General features: G+C 37.9%; 1 protein-coding gene across 1 annotated transcript in view; it reads right to left on the reverse strand.

Annotated features, from left to right (window-relative positions):
• Positions 1–21,754, reverse strand: part of CDK15 (cyclin-dependent kinase 15) — a 79,139-nt gene that overhangs the window by 25,188 nt on the left and 32,197 nt on the right. The window contains exons 9-10 of the mRNA XM_004674385.2: positions 14,741–14,834; positions 8,946–9,009 (exon numbers count right to left, since the gene is read on the reverse strand). Coding sequence (XP_004674442.1) covers positions 8,946–9,009; positions 14,741–14,834 — 158 coding nt within the window. The remainder of the gene's footprint in view (positions 1–8,945; positions 9,010–14,740; positions 14,835–21,754) is intronic.

Genomic DNA, 21,754 nt, shown 5'->3' on the forward strand with positions numbered 1-21,754 from the left:
TTGAGCTGTGGCATGATCACACTCTGGTGTAGATGGTATTTCGTGATCCAGCAGCAGACATTTCCCGCTGCCCTGCAGCGTCTCTCAGTGCGGAAGGGCCCTACCCGCAGCAGGTGTTCTGCACTAGGAATGCGCATGCAGGAGCTTGGCCTCCCTTAGCTTGCTTCTGAAGATCCAGTGACTTCTAGGCATTATGATTATTATCTCCCAGTCATCTCCAGCCTTCCTGACTGTTCTCTGCTACCAAAGACCCCTCAGCCTCTCCTGGGCCTTCAGTATTTCCTTTTTATTCTCTATACACTTTCCCTGGGCAAGTAAATTCACACCGGAAGCAGATGCAGATGACTTCTTCCAATTTTGTATTTCTAGATTAGACTCTTGTAGTCACAGGCTTCTATTTCCAATTTTCAAAAATATCTCCAACCTCAAAATGTTCAAACCTAGCACTGTAGTTTTCCTCGCAAATTGCTTGCTCCCGCCCTTTATTGCCTGTGTCAGTGAATAGTGCAATATTCACTCACTTCCAGGAAATGTTTCTTCTTCACAACTTAAATCCAGCGAGTTACTGTCTCCCTTGATGTCCCATTCTAGGTACTTTTTATCGTGTCCCCTCCATTCCTTATCCATTGCCACTGCTCTAGCTGTGACTTCCTATCTGTTTTCTAGAATTGGGAACACTAGAGCGTTGCTAAATTATTTCTGGTCTTGACTACCATCAATGTAATTCCATATGTAGTTTTCCAAACATTTAAGTTTAAACACTGCCATAGCACTTCTCTACCAAACACCATCCAATGCTTTCTCTTTGCTCGTCAGTCAAAGTCCAAATTCTTAGGCTAATGACAAAGCACACAGTCTGGTCCCATTTACCCCTCCAGATTAAATCCCAGCAATGACCCACCACAAGCCAAGAGTTTTTGCTTCCCTGAGTGACTGACCTGCTTGGTACATTATTATCAAATAAACCTGCTTTCCTATCCCTGTGTGCAAAGCTCCTCTGTTGGTAGTGTCCTTCCCCTCTTGCTCACCTGAAAGGGGTGATGAGGTCCACTTAGTCATCTTTGAAACCCAGTTTGTGTCTCTTTCTCCCAAGTAGCAGCATAAGTTCCCCAGACAAATGAAAGGGGCCTTTTTTCTAGTGTTCCTACAGGTCCCTAGGGGATGCTGAAATAATAATATGCATGTTGTATTATTCATTTGCTTCCTCCTCTAAACTATATGCCTTGAAGGCAGATATCAATGTCTTACTTATTTTTGACTCTTTCAGTCCCTAGCACCTACCAGTCAATAAATATTTGCTGAGTGAATGTAAAACTGATATGTGGATACAAAATTAAAATGAAATAAAATTTACTAAACCTTATTTTGAAATTGTAAATGTAGCTTAAGCGAGCCCACTTGTGTTTTCTGCTCTCTCTAGTAGAGATTGATGGGGCAAGGCACTGGCCATGAAGGGGGGGGAAGGAGCTTCTGACTTGAGCCTATGGAACGTCGAGGATCTTTCTCTCAAAATGGGAAGGAACATACCAAGATTTTACTTAAAACGACTTTTTTTTACTTGCTTCCACTCATTTGCAATCTTTCCTAATCGTAACTTCTTTAAGGTTACCAAGACTCCCTCAATAAAAACTCATAATTGCCATCCAACAAATTAGAGTGAGAAAACTAAAAGTAACTGTAGAAACCAGAAGAAACTATTAATGAAGATCAAAGTGGCCTGTGTATCTAAATGAAATTCATTGACTGATTTGGGGGACGGGTTAATAAAGATGTTAATAGTAACTCCCCAGGACCATCGGCAGCCTTGCATTAGGCCAGCAGTAACGAGCCTGATAAAGACCGTGCACTCCCCGACCCTGGTGGCTTCATTAGCTGGAGGGAGGGAGGACTGCTGAAGCCCAAGGGTAGGGACTCCACTCACTTTACATTCTAGAAGGATGCCATTTCGCTCACAGATTCTAAAAGCAAGTCTGGATAGAAGGACATAATTACATGGAAAAGTGATTTTAGCTCAACCCTAGTTCAGAGCATTGGTTTCATTTCCAGATCATTCTGATGGTGAAAACTGGGAGGTAAATGGAATATGGCAAGGAGCACCACCTTGGAGGCCAACAGCTCTTGATATTCTGGGTCACCCGCTGGTGCACCCTAGGAACGACGTGCACTGTCCTATACTCTGCTCTCATCTATAAAGCGGGCATGACAACGTTGCCCAGATCTGAGAGGGGTGTTGTGAATCAAGGTAAAATAATGTTTGCTCAGTAGTGCTCAATAAACAGGAGCTAATATGACCCAGAACGAGGTGAATAATAATAAATGCACTTTCTTGTGCAGGCAGTCAGAACAAGAATTATTCAAGTTCTAGATGATACAACTGGAACCAGAACCCAGATTTCTCTAAATCCTGATCATTGATTTCATTTAACAAATATATATTTTAAAAGATTTATTTACTTATGCATACAGACCTGGGATGCAGGTCAGAGGCACAGGTGCCGTGAGAGGATTCATCAGAGACAGAGTAGGGAGCAGAACTGACGAAGTACACTGCTGAGGGAAGCAGTGGGCGGGTCAGGAGAGGTCTGCCGTGCCGTGTGGGTCAGCTCCAGGGTGGGGATCAAACTCATGCTGAAGTGGCTGTGCTTTAACCTGCTACACCACCAGGAAAGGCCATCATTTAACAAATATTTACTGACTATGATGTGCCAGCTAGGGGGCATGTAAGATACCAGACATACTAGAAGTGCTCAGGTTTGCCTTGTAAAAATCCTTCACAACCTTTCGCCTATATCACAATGAGAAGAACACTAATGCTGCCTACAGTTAGTTGCTCTATGGATACCCATTATGTAGCAGGTAGATAAAATGGAGTGAGAATCACTTATGTTGATCTTAGAAGTTAGGTACTTGGTGTGGTAATGGATGTTAACCAAACTAATTGTAGGAATCATTGCATAATAATTATCCATCAAATCTTTATGTTGTATGTCCAAAACTAACAAAATGTTGTATGTCTATCCTATCTCAAAAAATTAAGCACCATGGCAGATCCAATCCAATAATTTCTTTCTTTCTCAGAACAACTCTGTAATGAGACAGAGGAACTCTGCACAGTTAACAGAAAGTGAACAAGGGTTAGATATGGATCGACCCATCTTCCAATCTAGCAAATGCCTCTCTGTGGACCTGTTAGAAAACCTCTTTTTCCATCAGTGCAAAACAAACTCTGGCAGTCAGGAGTAAGCATTGGCAATCTGCTGTCTTGTGCATAGCACACAGGGGACACTTAACCTGATAGGACTGCTCTCATTTTATATCAAGGAACAAGGAAATAAATGACTTTCTCAAGTACCTCCAGGTAGGCAAGGAGGAGCTTGGATTTACCATTCCATGGAAGAGTTGATGCTCATAGTTAAAACTCTCAGATCAGTATCTCTCTCCTTGGTTCAGTCTACTGAATAACTCCTTCAGCTAATAGATCATGAGACTGAGCGGATACTGATAGGGATCTTACATTGTGCTCACAGCAAACACACAAAACACGTGCTATGCTCAGAATGCTTTAAACCCAAAGCCTGGGAGTTCTACATCTACCCAATAGGGACAAGGACCATTTCAGATTTTAAAAAAGCGAAAGATTTATATGATCTGAAGAGAAACCAGAGTATCCATTTCAGATTTTAAATAATCGTCTATCCCATAGTGGCGTCAGATGAAGTGAATTCTCACACTGGATTTCAGGTCAAGATAAAACCTTCCAAGACTATGGCTAGATTGCAGTAATAGTAGTGCTGTCTGGTGTCAGTTTTCCATCCCACGTTATTTCTTGCTTCCACCTGGTGGTCAGAAGTTGAAAAAACAAGAGTGCTGAAAATAACTGGGCATCAGCAGGGTCCATTTGACTATCCTGTATAGTACATCTGATTCTGGGTCCCTGCAGGCCTTTTAGTGCTGCTTTCCTGCCTTTTGATTTCCACTACCTTCCTCCAGTAGAAATCTTTCCATGTCAGTATTTTTTCCTGGGGCTGAAAGAACCAGGATAATCCCGGATGCTTCCCTGCAGCTGAGCTCATGTCACAAATCAGGCATGATTTTCAGCAGATATTTCTTTAAAAGTTTGAAGGCCTCTGTGGACTCTGTTCTCTTCTCAATGGGAACAAGCATCAAAGAGACAGGAATAAAATGCTTTCCACGCACATCAGGAACTAATTGCCAATTTGGCAAATGCATTGACTAATGTCATGCGCTGTTATTTCTAAATCCTCTCCTGTCCTTGACCCCCAGTATCTAGATGTAAACTTGGAACCATTAGTGGAGAAGGATAAAGTCTTCTGGTGCCTCAAATGGAATCGAGAGGGATTTAAACTCAGTGCTTTTGAGTGTTGTGAAATGAACCCAGCAGTACATTAATGCTAGGATTTGAGCTCACACAGCGTGAGCGCTTTCAAAAACCATGTTTAAGGAAGCAAACAGAGCCACGACAGACCCTTTCAGTAGAGCAAAAAGAGCTGGATGAAACAATCAATGACACATTAAAAACCACAACGGGGCTGTAATCATGTGGGCAGAAAAAAAGTTTTTCTTTATCACAGGATCTTTGCATTTAATGAGATGGTGACTGGACAACCTCTGAAGAGTAAGGCTTCCATTTACTTTAGTTGAGAAATGTCTAAATATTTAGTTGATTCTCTTAAAAGTCCTACATGGTTCTGTAGCAGACTGGTCTCCTAGGTATGCTCTGAGTAGCTTTATATTTTGCTTGGAAAATCTATTTAAAAGGAATTTGCAAAAGTAAAGTCAGAAAATATTACTGCTGAAAGCATGAAAGTTAACATTTTTTTCCTCGAGAACTTAACTATTTTTAACAATCTCCAAATACTTAGTTTAGGACCAACACATTGGCAGTTAATACTTTCTATTAATTGATTCTAAATATACTTCTAAACGCTACTGGTTTTAGTTGGACCCAAAGGGCTTGAGGCACAAAAGGGGGACATTAACAGGGCCAAAGGAACTTTACATAAATGTCTACCCTTTAAACTCACACTACTAGATCTTCTATTAGCAGACTGTAGGTAAGCCCAATATCCAATTTGCTCTTAAGCTTCTGGGTTCCTCTGTGCCACCAACTCAGCACGTCCCAGATATGTTACCCGGTGGGGTTCTCACCTTTTTAGACTTTCTGTAGCAGAGTCTCCTCAGCATGCTGTCCTGTATTATTGCTCCGTGTGGACTTTATTAAGGATCACCAACATTTCTCCCCTCCCCCACTCTGGGAAGCCAGCACTGTCCCAGTCCCCCAGCCAGTTTGATTAATGTGTCTTAGCTAATTGTGTGAAAGATGGCAGCCTTTAGCAAGTGTGACCAGTTTATTGTTCAGCCAATCACAGGCGCCTCAGTTAGCATGTGAAAAGGGGGTGTGTTGTTGGGGGAGGGTGACTGTTCTGGCGGCTGAGTCAAAGAAGGAGCATTTTGGGGGGTCACAGAGTAACACCCACTTCTTTGAGGGGATGTTACTATGCTCTACTAAACCTGTAAACCTCTTACTCAAAGCACTTTTTTTCTCCTCCCTCTTTTTTCAAGATCTTTTTTTCCCATGGTGCAAGCAGGCAAGACACTGGCTACTCTGAAGATGGAGTTCACGTTCCAGGGTTTTTAATATTTCACTTTTATATTTCTGTTAGAGAATGATCCTGCTGAGAGCCTGGGAATCCGTGCTCGTCAGAACCTCCTCACTGACACTTGGATATATTGCTCTGAAAGCTATCCCAGGAGAAAAGATTAAACAAAAAAAAAAAAAAAAAAAGCTTCCTTTTCAAAGCCTACTTCTCAATCTACCCACATCAAAATAAGACAACTGGCCCTTTGAAGTGGAGGACACAGAGCTCTCAGTCAGCTTGCTTAAAATGGGAGGTAGAACGGGAAGAAAGAAGGAAGGAAAGCTAGGAAGGAAGGAAAGAGGAGGGAAGGAAGTCAATCATTTCTAAAATTATCCCTCTCTCTTACCTTGCCCAGATTTAATCAGGCACAGGAGTCTGAATTGATGGCTAGAAAATTTGTAACCCTGCGTCAGGGTCCCAAGAAAACAGGTAACTGATCAGAGAAACCTGTCCAGCTGGGTCAACACCAGGTGTCTTTTGTTTGTTTGTTTGTTTAACCTGTATAAACACAAAATGTCTCCCAGACATTGTCCAGACAGAGCTTGGAATTGGCAGTGAGGACAGTGATGGACCCTGGATTGTTCTGCCAAGTTCTGAGTTCTCCTGCTCCTTCAAAATTCTGATACCAGCTGAATTCAAAGTTTAGGGGCTTTTACTACTGCTTCGAGTGACAAGGAAAGGAAGGGAAATCTCAGCCAGGGTGGTGTTAACACTCTCTTCTGTGACATTTTCCTGGCTCTCATCCTCTCTTCTGGTCCCTTAATCACTGGCGTTCATGTGTGTGTGGAAGTAGCAGCAGCTCAGGGCTGGGGTGGAAGCAGGGGTTAGCTCAAAGGGACTTCTTGATTCACATAAGGGGATATCCCTGGAATACAAATGTGGGTGACCCTTTCAAAACACAGTCCTATGATTGCCTTATTAATAACACTGACCCGTGACCAAAATATGCTGGACTTGAAGGCTTGCAAGTAGGGAATTAGACATCTTGGCTATAACTCATGGTTCTGACTCCCTTCCACTAGCGATCTGGCCAATGGCTGCATTCTGCCCAAGTCCTTGGAAGCCGGGTTCACAAGTGAGGGTGCAGTAATAAGAAGAGCTGGTGAAACAGGGGACGAGTCAATACAAGCCCAAGCTCATAGGGACTCCAAAAGGCGCTAACACAGCACCTCATAGATAGTAGAGGTTTGACAAGTTTTGACTTATTTGAATTAAATTAAATCTTTGCTAGAAAAACAATGCAAAATAAGCTTCTTGATTAATGTTGGGCCTGGTGAATTCTCTTCATGAATTAAAAAATGCACATAACTTTGAAACAATAGCAAAATGAAAAATGCAATGGATTTCTTGCTGTTTTATTGGAACGCCATTATGTTATTTCATACAGAATTTGTCAGGGTGGCATTTTGGCCAAGTTTCTGTCATTATTGTTCTCATCAAGGCATTGTGTAATAAGGATCTCTCATTATTGCCTGAACCAATCTGAAACCCAAATGTTTAAAGTTTGGGGAACATACATGCTTATCATGGCAGCTTGTGTTGCCATCACCCACTTTGCTTTCTGCACTCAATCTGTGACCCTAAAGTTCTGCTTGCATCCATGGTAGGATGCTGAGGGGTCCCATTTTCACCCGGAGAGGAGAATGGATAGGGGCAGGTATAGAAGGTGGGAAAAGAAGAGAGAGAAGCAGGTTCTCCTAGACACCTAGGCAAGTGGAGAGAGGGCACACTGCAGATTGGACCATGGTCTTCACAGGACAATGTTCATCATTCTACCTCAAAACAAAAGGAAATGGTAATATTCTAAAGCCCTATGGCTGGAGAGGCATCTTTCAGGTGCTAAACTATAGCAAAATAGCTAAAAATGGCAAACTACTTGTAAGTCATCCTAAGGCCATTTAGCAATGCACATGAGACTTCACAAAGCAGACTTAACTTGAACTTGACAGTTTGTCTGTGACTTGCCGGAGGGGTTTCATATCCCAGGCCCATTCAGGGTGTCTGAGAGATCCTCACATATAGTTGGTTTTCCCTCCCAGTTTTGTGAAATAAGTGACATCTATCACTACCTATGTTTAAGGCAACACAGCATGGTGGTTTGATTGATATATGTAGTGAAATGATGACCACAACACCTTCAACTAACATCCATCTTTCCATACAGATCCAATAAAAAGGGAACAGAAAAAAGGAAAAACAAATTCTCTTATATGTTAGCCAGCAATTATGTTGCACAAACTGCAAATTTGTACCTTTTGACAACTTTCCTTCGATTCCCCCACTCTCACTTTGGTAACCAAGAGCTGGTCTTTTTCTATGAATAACTGAACACAAGTATTAGATGCTGGAGAAAAGAAGACAAAGAACCCTGTTTTGTTTTCCTCTTTAATCTTCTTTTCAATCTTCCTACAGTTCTTCTTTCAAGAAACCCTTCCTGGAATAATTCCTACTCATTGGAAAGGACAACAATTTGGGAAAAAGCCATTTTCAGTAATGGCACAAAATAAGGAGATAAAGACTAGATGTGACTTGGGTCACAGTCATAATAATTGCATCCTTATCTCAACCTATCTACCTCCTCTTTAGTCCTACCAGCAAGAGTACAATTTTGGGATGGTCATCACTTGGCTCTCTAGACCTCCACCCCATGGTCCTTTACCCAGAAGCTCATTGCTTACCTCCTCACTTGTCTTAACATCCTTGAAGTGACTATGGCATAACCTGAACCTCTGGCAGAGTCCCGGGCCCATTTCTCAGAGACTTCCCCCAGGGACAACATTTGCACCACTTCCAAAGTCAGTCTTGGGGGACCAAATGTGTGACAGAAAATGACTAAGTGTCAGGTATAGCGGCAATGGGTGGCCTCTTCACTAAATGAGAGAAGTCTTGACTGACCTGTCTAGGCTTAAGGAGCATCTACATCCCCTCTGTTGCATTAGCTCCTTTTGTGCTTTATGGGTACACTAACCTAGCAAACCAGTGCAATGGCAGTCATGGGGTTCAAAGGGAGAATGTCTTTGAAACAGAATGTAGAATCCATAACTAATTGTCCTTTCAAATTCTTACTCAGTTGGCTTCTTTGTTTTATAGAGTAGGAGAGCTGATCTAACCTCAACTACTAGTTCAGTATTGTCATACAGGATTGCTTAGGGAAAAACTAATCTAAAATGCTGTCCAGCTCTATCTCTCTGTTGAGTCAATAATGAAACAAGAACATAATGTTTGTGTGACCATCTTCTCATACTGCTAATTCTCAGAGCATTCAGACATTCAAATCAACATTACCTGGATTGTAGTTAGGCAGCTTGGAAACTCCAGGCCAAGTGTCCTCAGTAGGGACTCCCAGCACCTATAAGAGAAAGACATAGAATGATGAGAAGATGGGAGACAGATGGGACAGTTATGGAGACATCAGGAAGAGTTAGGTGTCTGACATGTGGACCAGTCGATACATACAAGAAACTTGGGTTTCCCAACACTTATAATCTCATGGGCAAAGCTGTAATATATTCCTATGGGCCTGTGATAGATAATTTTATGTTCATCTAGTCTAGGTAAGGGGTGCATCATTCCTGTGAATCTGTGAGGCATTTTCTAGAAGAAATGAACACTTAAATTGGTAGATTGAGTAAAGAGATGACCCTTATCAATGTGGATGGGAATCATCCATCCAGTAAGGGCACAAGTAGGACAAAAAAAGCAAAGGAAGGGAAAATCTTCTCTCTTTCCTATTGAGCTGGGATATTTATCTTCTCCTGCCTTGGACATTAACAGTCCTGGTTTTCAGGACTCTAAGACTCTAGGGCTTACACCATGAGCCCCTCAGTTCCCAGGCCTTCAGCCTCAGGTTGCATTGTTCCTAGTTCTCATAGGTGGCAAATCTCACCTTTTGTAATTGCATAAACCAACTGCCATAATATTATAAATTTGCTTTGATACTTCTGTGTATATCCCCCTGGTTCTGTTTCTCTGGAGAATGCTGATAGACACAGGTCCCAAACCTGTGTCTTCACTAATTTACTTGTTACTGAGGCAGATCAAAGCCTTACTTAAAGTCATATTCTTATCAATAAAAATCTATTGCATGGTCGCCATGCACTAAGATAATATGCAGGGAGCTGGGGATATAAAGAAACACAATTTACCCTTGCCAGTTTAAATTATGGCTCATTAAGGACATTCCAATATTCCCTGAGGTGCTCAAATTAAAAAAGATTTAAACACTGACTTTAGGCAGTAGAATACTGGCTAAAAATTATTCCGAGTCTAGCTCGGTGTTTTCTACCAAATTTATCTCATCTGCCTGTTTTCTCTGTGGCTTTTCAGAGAAATATGCTATGTATGTTTTAATTGGGGGACTGTAATAGTTATATTACTTGAAAAAGTTCATTATTCTTAGGCATATCAAACTGAAGCCCTCGTTTTAAATTAATTTGAAAACAAAGATATTGGAGTACAAAATCAAAGCATTGTATTTCAATGCAGATCTTTTAAAGAATCATTTCTCCTACAAATTCATGTGCAAAATACTGGGTCATCAGTTATGGCAGGAAGTCAACTGAGTGATAATAATTATTCAGGAGTCCAGAATCTTAATATCTGCCAGCTTGCTGACTAGGACCCTGGCTGAGAAGTATACACGGTGATGACTGTTAGCTTGTCCTCAAACAAAAGCCACTCAAGTGCTATTTTCTCTCATATAATAAAAAAATCACCCACCCAGTAAAAACTTCTTTCTTTGATCCGTTCCCTAAACAAACTGAAAAGCTGCTGAGAGGATTATAGGCTTTTCCTATCAACCATCCTGAGCCTGCAGGAACTCTTAGGATCCTGGAATCCATTTTGAAAAACCAACTGGACTAATTCTTCTTTTGTGCAAGAAGTCCACGGGACAGGAAGCTAATTCTTCTTTTTTAACCTACCGTCTTGTGTATTTGCACAGATGTGCATGTAAACAAGTGGGTGTGATTCACGTGTACCCATACATCTTCTTTCAACTGGCACAATACAATAAGAAGAAAGTAAAGATAACATAGAGAAAACAATAAAGGAAATAATGGCCACATCCATATTTTATTTAAGGTGCAAGTTACTACTATTGTTGGCTACTTGGCCTTATGTTTAATTAAGACCAATAAAATGGACAGCAAAACTTTTGAAAAATTGTGTTAAAAGGTTTAAGTTTAAGATGTTAAAAGTTCAAACAAAATTCAATATCCTTTATTTGGAAATTTGATGCTCAGTTTCCATTTGAAAGTTATTGAATTCTTTTTCACTTGAGAAAATTACTAAATCTCCACTTCACTGTCTGGGAAACTGAAAACCAAAAATTGTTGATTTACTCTCTCCCTGAAGGCTCTTAAAAGGCAGCTAGTGAGTGGTATGTTTGAAACCACAGTGGGCTGCAGGGGCTGTTTATCTGCCTTTCTTGGAATGGAAACTTAAAGGCATTTTGATTAATGGATTTAAAGTCTGCATCGTTTATTTTATTCTGATTTTAGAAGTGCATCTGGGATTATTTGCTAAAAACACTTATTAGGAGGATTAGAATTTTTAAAAATGGATCAGAAAGCAGTGGTAACAGTTCAGATGTGAACTCACACACCCACCCTTGAGATAGATGTTGAAATAAAGATGTAGGACTTTTCACTATGTCTTCATTCCTGAAAGTGACTCTCAGGAGAAATGTAGAGAACTCACTGCTTTCAAAGAAGCAGTTCCTGCATCAACATTGTAGAAGCCAAAATAGCTTTGCTATTTTCACTAGGGTAGACTATAGTTAGTAAAACAGAAATCCAGGAGCTATTTGTAATGTTTAAAGTTGCTTGAGATATAGTCATATACGAGACAGAATACAGGTGTGTTACTGAATGAGATGACCATTTTTTCATCCCCAGAGTGTGAAACTACAGATGTGATAACAAAACTATGGTCTCCACCTGATTGGGCAGGACCGAGGGAAATGAAATATAATAAATATGAGCTCCTGGCTCTCATCAGGTATAGCTAGGCAACATGAAACATACTCCTTTGAACAGTACATATTTAAAGTTAGATTTAGTTATGCAAGTTGACAACTCATGGGCAGGGGAGAATCTAATGAACAGACAAATATGATTAAAAATGATGGGAAACTACAATATTCTCTCTATGCTTTGTCTAAAAAAGTCACAACTTTACGGAATCAGAAATTCAAACACAACTTAAAATACTGGAGACTCAACAAGGTTGGTTATGTGACTGGCATTACTTCGTTACCTAAAGTTAGAACTGGGTTCGGACCTCGTGTCTCCTGATTCCAGGCCAGTGTTATTTCTAATGTTTACTTGTTTTAAATTTGTAATAAGTTGTCATAATGTTCTAAATAAGTTCCTTTGATTCACTGCAGTGTAATAAAGATAATGGTAGAAATGAGTGTGGCCTCGTGGTAAGGACCGGATGGACTCATTTATTAAGACAAGTTTTTGCTGCATCACTTATGCTTTGAAATGTTATATCCAGATTTTATTCCAAGTTTTTTTACTTACTGATTTGCAGATAGCAAATTCACAACATTACTGCATTACCCAAAATATCCTTCAAATGGTGAGTATCAGTATACCAAGGCCAGTCTTGGAAACTTAAACCATTAGCTAGAGAGTCATCAGATTCTGAGAAATGTCTAGACTTTTCTTTCTGTTCTATGATCTTCAAGCGCTGCACTAAATGCAAAGAACAATAAATGGCTGCTTTCAAGAGCACAATCATTAAACATAGTATAAAATATTAAATCAGTTTATTTGCAACTTTTCAAATATCCTAATAGTATACTTTATTTCAATATTATGATTAATGTTACCTATACATATATCCTTATATATATTGACATCTACTTCACCCTCTACCCCACCTAGACTGAACAATACTTGAAACCACAAATAATGCAATTTCTTATTCTTCCCATTGTTCCATGTTTGTCACTTCATGCAAAACCTTGCAGAGTATATTATAGGTGAATGGTCTCCAATAAGATTTTCCTACTTAGTAAGTAGGAAAACCTCTTCAAATGAGTTAAAGGTGATTGCAAGGTGAGATGTAGGCTAATTATGCTTCCTCTATTGTGTACAAGGTATAACACTAGGTAGAAAAAGAGAATATTTGCAATTTCTTATTCTTCCCATTGTTCCATGTTTGTCACTTCATGCAAAACCTTGCAGAGTATATTATAGGTGAATGGTCTCCAATAAGATTTTCCTACTTAGTAAGTAGGAAAACCTCTTCAAATGAGTTAAAGGTGATTGCAAGGTGAGATGTAGGCTAATTATGCTTCCTCTATTGTGTACAAGGTATAACACTAGGTAGAAAAAGAGAATATTTGGGTTAAATGTCAGGGAAATCTTTTTAGCAGTAAGTTTATTGAAACATTTCTACAGCTATAGTTTATATTTCTAGCCCCATCTAACAAAGGAAGAAACTGAAGCTCAGAGGGACTATATAATTTACTCGCATTCATATAGCTAGCAAAAGGCTAGAATTCAAACCCAGATCTGACTGCACAGCCATTGCACGGGGCTACTTCAGCTTAGATGATGTTACAGCATCTAATAGTGATTCAAGGTTGCAGGAGAGTTTCAAGAAGAAATCTTTTGGATTGAAAAATATGTTCATTTTTCTGATGTTGCTCCACAAAATTTAAGGGTAGTGATAAATATCTATAAAATGCATTAAATTCACAAAGCACATTTTAATTGAAGCAGAATAGAATGTCTTCTGGGTCATGGAACTGCAGCACTAGAGTGATTTGCTCAGAATTTCTTCATAGAAATAAGATGTTGACCTCCATACACTGGCAACTAACTCATTTCTCTTTTCATGGATGTTCCTTAAGGATTTCTTTTACTTTTATGTGTTATTAAATATTCACCCAACCTTTTTTTTTTACCTTTTATTTTAAACAATAAATGCAGAACTGCACATTGGGAACACAATTTGAAAATAAAAATTTTATAACATTCCTAGACCAGCAAAATGTTTGCAGCAACTAAATTAAAATCGTAAGAGTTCGAGACAAGTTCTCTCACCTGCACACTAAAACCCCATTAGGGCAATATTTGCTAGGACTTCTGCAAAAATTCTCCAGATGTGCTTGAAGCAAGCAAACTTAAAAGGGAACAGAATCCAGGATAACAAATGATGCCCCTCCCCCCAATTAAATGTACATGCTGTGTGGATGAGCTTGAAAATATTATACTAAGTCAAATGAGGCAGATACAGAAGAGAAATACTGTATGATTCTATTACAAAAGCTACCTGGGTAGGAAAACTCAGACAGTAGAGGAGCAGTGACCAGGGCTGGCTGAGGGAAGGTGGGGAAGGTAACACTGAATGGGTACAGAGCTTCTGTTTGGGACGATGAAAATGTTTTGGAAGTGAGTGCCAATGATGGCCATGCAATGATGTGGATGTATTTAATGCCAGTGATCTATATAAAGTGCTGAAGGTTATGTTCTTTCACAATTAAAAAAAAATCACCCAAAACCAGAAATATGACTACAGGACATGGCTAGTAAAGCATAAAGGATAAAGAAACAAAGGACATCCTATGCAAATGAAGTAGTATTCACTAATGAATAAAGAAATGGAGCTCCAGACCTAAGTTTGATAATCTTAAGAATTTGGCTTGGAAGAAGCATGAAAATAGTATACTTCCCTCATACTAACATAGAAAGTCTTTGTTTTATGAAAGTTCTAGGAAAATGTGTTCTTGTTTTCAGCCGACAAATATCCAGGGCCAAATACATGAAAGCATTAGAACTGGGGCTGGCAAATCAGGGTTGTGCTTAAGTAGGAGTGTCAGAAGTTCTGTGAGACTGAGACAACCATAATGGGGAGCAGGTGGATTCACAGACTGCTATAGACAATAGAGATTTTTCAGACCACTCACTCCCAAGGTGCTTATACTGAGGCAAATACCACAGTTTCCACAACCTTAATATATAGCTTAATATCGTAAAGCAGATGGACTGCTTCATTTGTCTCTCAGGCAAATATGATGCAAGGTTTGAAATGCATATAGATCTTCCTATGAGGAATTCTCTTACCTCCCAGATCTTCTCCAGCTGTTCAAGGATGTTGGAAACTCCAGGAAACAGAGGTTGACCCTGGAACATTTCAATAAAGATGCAGCCTGCACCCCTAGCAAGGAAACAGGAGTTAACCACACTTATAAGGAAACCACATGAGAAACTGGCAGGACATTTCTCCTCTCACGATGTATTTTAGGGACAGTTAAGTAGGGGCCACATGCAATTAAAGGTCTTGGGAAAAGAGACTACATCACACCAAAATAAGAATGCCTTGTATTTTTTTTATTCAAGTGGAATGCAACTAACATTTAGGAATATATTATGTAGAGAAAGCATTTTACCTCATTCAAGCTCATCAACTATACATTTAATGATTCTTTCACTGAATCGAGAATGCTATCCTGGTAAGAGGAACCATTACTTTATATACTATTAAGAAAATAAACAAACAAAAAACCCCTTCCAGTTATATTATGTCATACATGTTTAGAATGACTCTTCTTTACTTATTGAAAGGGCTATTAAAAATTATATATAACAAATGATTGTCTCATGTATCAAACTTGTACATACAAAAGAGAGGGACCTTGAATGAAATAAATTGTTCACATTCAGCATTTGTCTCAGACTCTTTGATGCCTGTGTTTATCCATGGTATCACCCTCTTTTAGGAGTTTGATGATGCAGCATCTCTTAAAATAATCCATAAAAGAACTAAGAGTCATTGATGCCAGCTCCTAAACTGACCGGGCAATGATGTGGGGGTAGCCTACTTTTGACTCCTGCTGAAAGAATGTTGCTAAGTGTGTCTGATTCACTCTCTCCCCACAACCATTTGGTTCCTAGGGATTAAAAAAGAAGAAACCTCTCCTGTCTGCAAGACCATATGTATTCCAAGTCATTGACTCCCATTGTACAAATTTTGATGCTGGCACTTTTGATGTTCATACATGTGTAATTATAACTACAGTCACAATGGCAGCCTTGCTGGCTGCTATTGTAAGATGCATCCTGATCAGAGATATGCACTTGAAAATAGATTAAATGGGGTGAAATAGAAGTTTTCTTTCCTATGTAGTCAAACTGGAAGATAATGTCTTTTCATATTGGTGGTGATGGGGAGCCAAAAGAAATTCACTTTGTTATCACAATTTCTTGGTATTCTTTACTTTCCACATCATAAAGACAGTTTGCAAAATTATATAAATAACTGAAGAAAGTTAGATCTTAAGACTATTATGTAAGACTACTAAGTAACACTAGATGTTTGTGTTAATAAAATGCTGATGATTGGTTGAAATCCTCCATTTGCATTTGTATGGTTAATGTCACCTAGGTATTCTTTTGCATCTGTCTTTATTAAACTTCACTCACCTCGCAAATCAAAAATGGAAAGACATATCTGTATCTCTAGCTGTATCTATGTCTACATAAGCCATGTGTGAGAATACCTACAATACAAACAACTTTCCCAAGTTAAGTTCACTTTGGTACCTGGAATATACATACCGATCAATGGAATGGTAAAGAAATACATTGTGTTCCTTGTTGGAAAGATGGAAGACATTTTCTAGTTTAGGCATTATTCTTTAAAAATCATACAATTCCTCTTCCTATTTTTTTCATTTGTTCTTCAGAAACATTTTGTATTTTTATTTGCTCCCTAAATTTAAGAATATCATTACTTTTGTACACCCTAAACTAGCCTTAAGCAAACATTTCAAATATTCTGAACGTTCGGGTCCAGAAAGGGAATCAATTCCTATTTATTTTTCTTCCTCTTTTTTGTCTTAAATCTTCATTCCTGTAGGACTTCTTACTCCACATATTTTTAGGCTTCTCAGAGGATTTATGCTCTGTGGGGATACCTTTGGGGCAATCCATGTACATGAAGGGGAACTTCACAGACAGCAGGGTTGAAGGGACTGTTACCCCATAGCATCAAACAATGAGTCCTTCTAGAAAGGAGAGATGCATGGGTCAACTGTGATTCTTCAATCAAGTTAGAGGAAATATTTTACATTGTCTGCTTTTTCTGGCTCTCTTCCTAAGCTTTTCTCTATTCTGAGAATGAACAAATTCTTCCACAAGAGAGAAAAAATTCCTCAAATTCCTTAGGCAATCTCTGGGCAAATAAACCATCTCAGGAGTCGGGGGTGGGGTGGGGTTGGAGGTGCAAGAAGCCATATAAAATTTTGAAATATGAAATTATAAAATATGAAATTTTCCCACATAAATTTTTTTAAAATGAATGCAGAACAACACAATATATGGCAGTTACATGACATTTCCATTTATTTTATCCTGGGCTATACCTTACATTTGGAAGCTTGCTGTATGAAATCTAACTGTAAAGAATCTCTCAGATAGGGACAACATTTTGTAGTCCTAATACCAGAAACTGCCTGAAGTTAGTTTTGAATAGAGGACTTATGTACCAAAGTAAGTCCTTCTTTTAAACCCAGTTTACCACAAAATGGATGAATTTTAAAAACATGTTAACTAAAGTAAGCCAGACACGGAGGGTCAAATATTACATGATTCCACTTAATTAAAGTACTTTGAATAGTCAATTTCTTAGGGACAGAAAAAAAACAGTGGTTATGAGGAACTAATACTAAGACTAATACATGGACTAATACTAATACTAATACAGGTAGGGAGTAATACCGAGGTATTGTTTAATGGGTACACAGTTTCCATTTGGGATGATAAAAAGTTTTGGAGATGAGCAGTAATGATGTCTTGCACAGCAATTGAAAAATTGTACAATGGTGAACTTTATGTTATGATATTTTAACACAATACCAAAAAAAATAGAAATGAAAACAGGTAATCACCCTAAAACATTTGTGTTTTTCTCACCAAAACCACTAGCAGAATCCTTTAAATTCTGAAAAAGTAGCAGCAAGTGAAGAAAAGATGTTTGGAGACTCACTGATGTTGGTTCCAACTGTTGGGTATAACCAGCATATCCTACTTCTTATTTTTCATAATTTAATAATTTGTTCTAGTCTGCTCACTGGCACTGGGGCTCACAGTGAAGGAGGTGCTCTTGAACTAAGTGCTGCAATTAGTTTCCTTATGACAAAGGCTGTAGTTCACACCCAGTGTCACCTGCTCTACAAAGGCATTCAGTTTGTACCCTCTAGGACTGCATGACCTAAACAAACAGGATTCTCCCACTTTTCTTCTTTTGTCAATGAGAAATCTTCCATCTTCTCATTTCCTCTCTTTTACTTTGAAAATTAAAAAACAGAAGAATGGGGGAAGAAAACTCTCAATGTAAATACCCAATATCTAACATTTATTTAGAGAGCAAATAAATACAGTAAACTCAATAGAAGATAGTTATTGTCCTATATCTGCATTACTTTTTAAGTTGTACTGGGCAACCAACAATACCCACAGAATGAATTAAGAGTAATGATATGTAATTTTAACTTATAATTAAGTTTTATTGTTCAAGTCTCATCAATATTTATGGTTAAATTCATGAGACATTTATAAATGGGATAGCATACATTTTGTAGATAGAGTGAAAAGATTAAAGATAGATTATTTAAAAGTGACTTACAGAAGTGGCTCAATGAGCTGCAGAAATTACATAGAATGTAGCTCAGAAAATTAAGGAATTGGAAGATATGAAAGAGAGGATAAAAGCTATGATTATAGAAATATAATCTGATAGTCTAATAATCTCTTTGCAGCTCCAGAAAGAGAGAATGGACTAGAGTCAACATTCAAAAAGAAAATAGCTGATGAAAGATATGAATTCATGATTGCAAGCACAATCTATACCAACCTGGGCAAGGGAAAAGAAATCCACATTAGATACCTTATAGTAACAGAGACAAAGGAAAAAATTCTTTAAAACAGTCAGAGAAAAGGAGAGGTCACCTGAAAAAACAAAAATAAAAAACAATCCTCATCACAGCAACGATAGAAGACCAAATAGGGGAATGATATTTCCGAAGTTCTAAAAGAAAATAACCATCAATCTAGAATTACATCCTCTGCAAGACTATCTTTCAACCATAAAAAATTTCAAGAAACAAAAAAAGATTTTGCCATCAACCCACCTCTAATACTATAGAAAATTCTAAAATAATTTCTTCAAGAGAATGGAAAATTATTCCAAAAGTAAAAAGTAAAGTGTACAAAGGAGTAATGAACAGTTTTAAATTTATGCTCTAAATAAAAGTAGCCTCAAAATAGGTAAAGCAAATATGGATAGAAACATGACAAATACACAATATAGTGAAAAATTTCACACAACTTCCATTAATTAGTTCAATAGAAAAAAATGATGTAAAGATTTAAATAATACAATTAATAACCTTGAATTTTCAAACATATGTAAGATCTTGAATCCATGATTCAAGAAGACACATTCTTCTCAAACACACATAAAATAACTGCAAACACTGATCACATACTAGGCCAACACTTCTTGCACTATCTTTGGTGAAACCCAGGTTTTTCTTAATCTGCTGGTAACTTTTAATTTTGAAATAACTTCAAACCTAAAGAACAGCTGCAAGAATGAGGAAAGCACTCCCTTACTTATACCCTTTAAACAGATTTATTGATCAACATTTTCATTGTCAATTCTTGTATTTTATCTATTTATCATCTATCTATCTATCATCTTTTTCTTTCTGAAAAAATGGAGAATAAGTTGCAAGTATCATGGCCTCTAAATACTTCTGTGTATATTTTCAAAGAACAAGCATTCTCTTACATAACAGTAAATTTATTTTGATAAGTCAATTAAAATAACATTGATCCAATACCACAATCTAATTCACAGTACATATTTAAGTATCACCTATTGTTCAGATAGAGTTCTTCAGCTCCATTTTCCTTAGGGCCATGCATTGTATTTGGTTGGCATGTCTCAAATACAATGTCTCCAATCTGGAAACAATTCCTTAGCTGTTTTTTTTCTTTTTTTCATCAAAAACCCTGAACCTATAGGGGAGCAGAAAATATCACCCCAAAATATGCCACTCTAGTGTAAGGACTGCTTTGAGCTGAATACGATTGAGAAAAAGCAAAGGGTGAGCTATGGCCTCCTCTATCTGCCTGAAAGCAGGGAGACCTCAAAAAATTTCACGAATAAAATTTTAAGGAAGATTAGCATATCACCATCAAATATGACTAAATACACATGGGAAAAAATACTATATGCAAGAACCAAAAGAAACAATAAACAATAGAAATAGGCTGATAAAGACCTTTGCTGTAGATATGTAAGACCTTAGAGAGAAAACTACAAAATTTTACTAGAAGGCATTAAAGTAGAACTAAACATATGGAAAGATATACCCTGTTTCAAAATCGGAAGACAATATTATAAAGGTGTTAATTATCCTCAGAAGTATTCTATGTTTTCCTTGTAATTACAATGATAATCCCATAGAATTTTTCAGGCAACTTGAAACACTGAATCTAAAATTATGACTACTCAAAGGGGAAAAGTAACAAAGGTACTTCCAAGGAGCAAGATGAAATAAGAGGGGAAATCTATACTACCATATGTCAAGTATTATAGAAAGCTGTAAAAATGAACACAGAGGACACTGAGGCAGGGACAGTTACATTGGCCCAGTGGAACAGAATTACAGAGCCCAGAAACAGACCTACGCATTTATGGAAACTTGATATGTGAGGGATTTGGTGTGGCAGTTCAAGGAAGAAATTGCAGTGAGACAATTGATTAGCATATACAGAAATTAATTCCCAATGTATTCAAGACATAAAGGAAAGGAAAAACTTTACAGCTTTTAAAATAATATATTGAAATAATCAATTTCAGGGAGGGAAGTTTTTTTTTAAACAGGAAACACAAGGCTAACCATTAAAAAAAAAAAGATTGATGAGGTCAGCAATGTCAAAATTAAGAACTTTTGTTCAAAACACAGCACAGTTATGAAAACATAAGCCATAAATTAGGGAAAGGTACTTGCAACAAACATAATGATAGATTATTATCCAGAATATAAGAACTCCTATAAATCCTATAAATCTTACTCAGGGACTGAGTAAGAGGAGAGAAAAACTTAGAGAAGCCAAAGGAAGATAGACTAAAGACACAAATAGGTATTTTATAAAGGAGAAGTCACAAATGGTAAAAAATATCCAACCTCATTATTAGTTAGGGAAATGCAAAGTTAGCTGACAATGTAAGAGCAATGTACAAACTTGATTAACAAATTTTAAGAAATCCGATATTACAAAGTTGGTAAAGATGAGGATAAAGGCCTGTGATACATTGGTGGTGTATAAATTACCACATGCACTTTGGAAAATAATTTGGCACTATTTCATGAAGTTGAACATTCACATACCTTGGAAACAGTGAGCCTATTCCTAAGTACTCTAGAGAAATCCTGAATCCAAGTCTAATCATAATAGGAAAACAAAACAAAATACCACACTAACTAAACAATTAAAATGTTCATCAGTATAAAATAAAGTTTAGTTGTGTAGAGCAACATGAATGAATCTCAGAAACATACTGAGTGAAAAAAACAAGTCACAGAAGACTAAAAAACAATACATTGTTTTAAAATAACAACTCTAAGGCAGGTAAAACAAAACAATACTTTTAAAAATCAATGTAAAATTAAAAATGTAAAAAAATTATTTTTAAAAAGGATAAGGGAATGATGATTTAAAAAGAAAATATTCAAGCTAGAAGCCACTCTGAGAAAGAGGCAGGTGAATGGGAAAAAACATGAGAAAATGTGACGATAAAGGCAGTAGATTATGTTCTAGCTGTATGCTAGGAAGACAGCTCATGATGTCACTGGATTTTGCCTCTCAATCCACATCGGGTTTCTCAATCTTGACACTATGGACATTTTGGACAGAGAGCTTTGTCGTGGGGTGTTGTCCATTACAGGGTGTTTAGTAACATACTTGCCCTCTACCCACAAAATGCCAGTAGCACCCACACATAGCGGTGGCATAAAAATGGCTCTGGACAGGGCCCTCCCTGGTGGCGCAGCGGGTTAAAGCACT

The sequence above is a fragment of the Condylura cristata genome, unplaced genomic scaffold (genome assembly GCF_000260355.1).
Source record: "Condylura cristata isolate star-nosed mole 26May11 unplaced genomic scaffold, ConCri1.0 scaffold00002, whole genome shotgun sequence".
NCBI classification, from domain to species: Eukaryota; Metazoa; Chordata; class Mammalia; order Eulipotyphla; family Talpidae; genus Condylura; species Condylura cristata.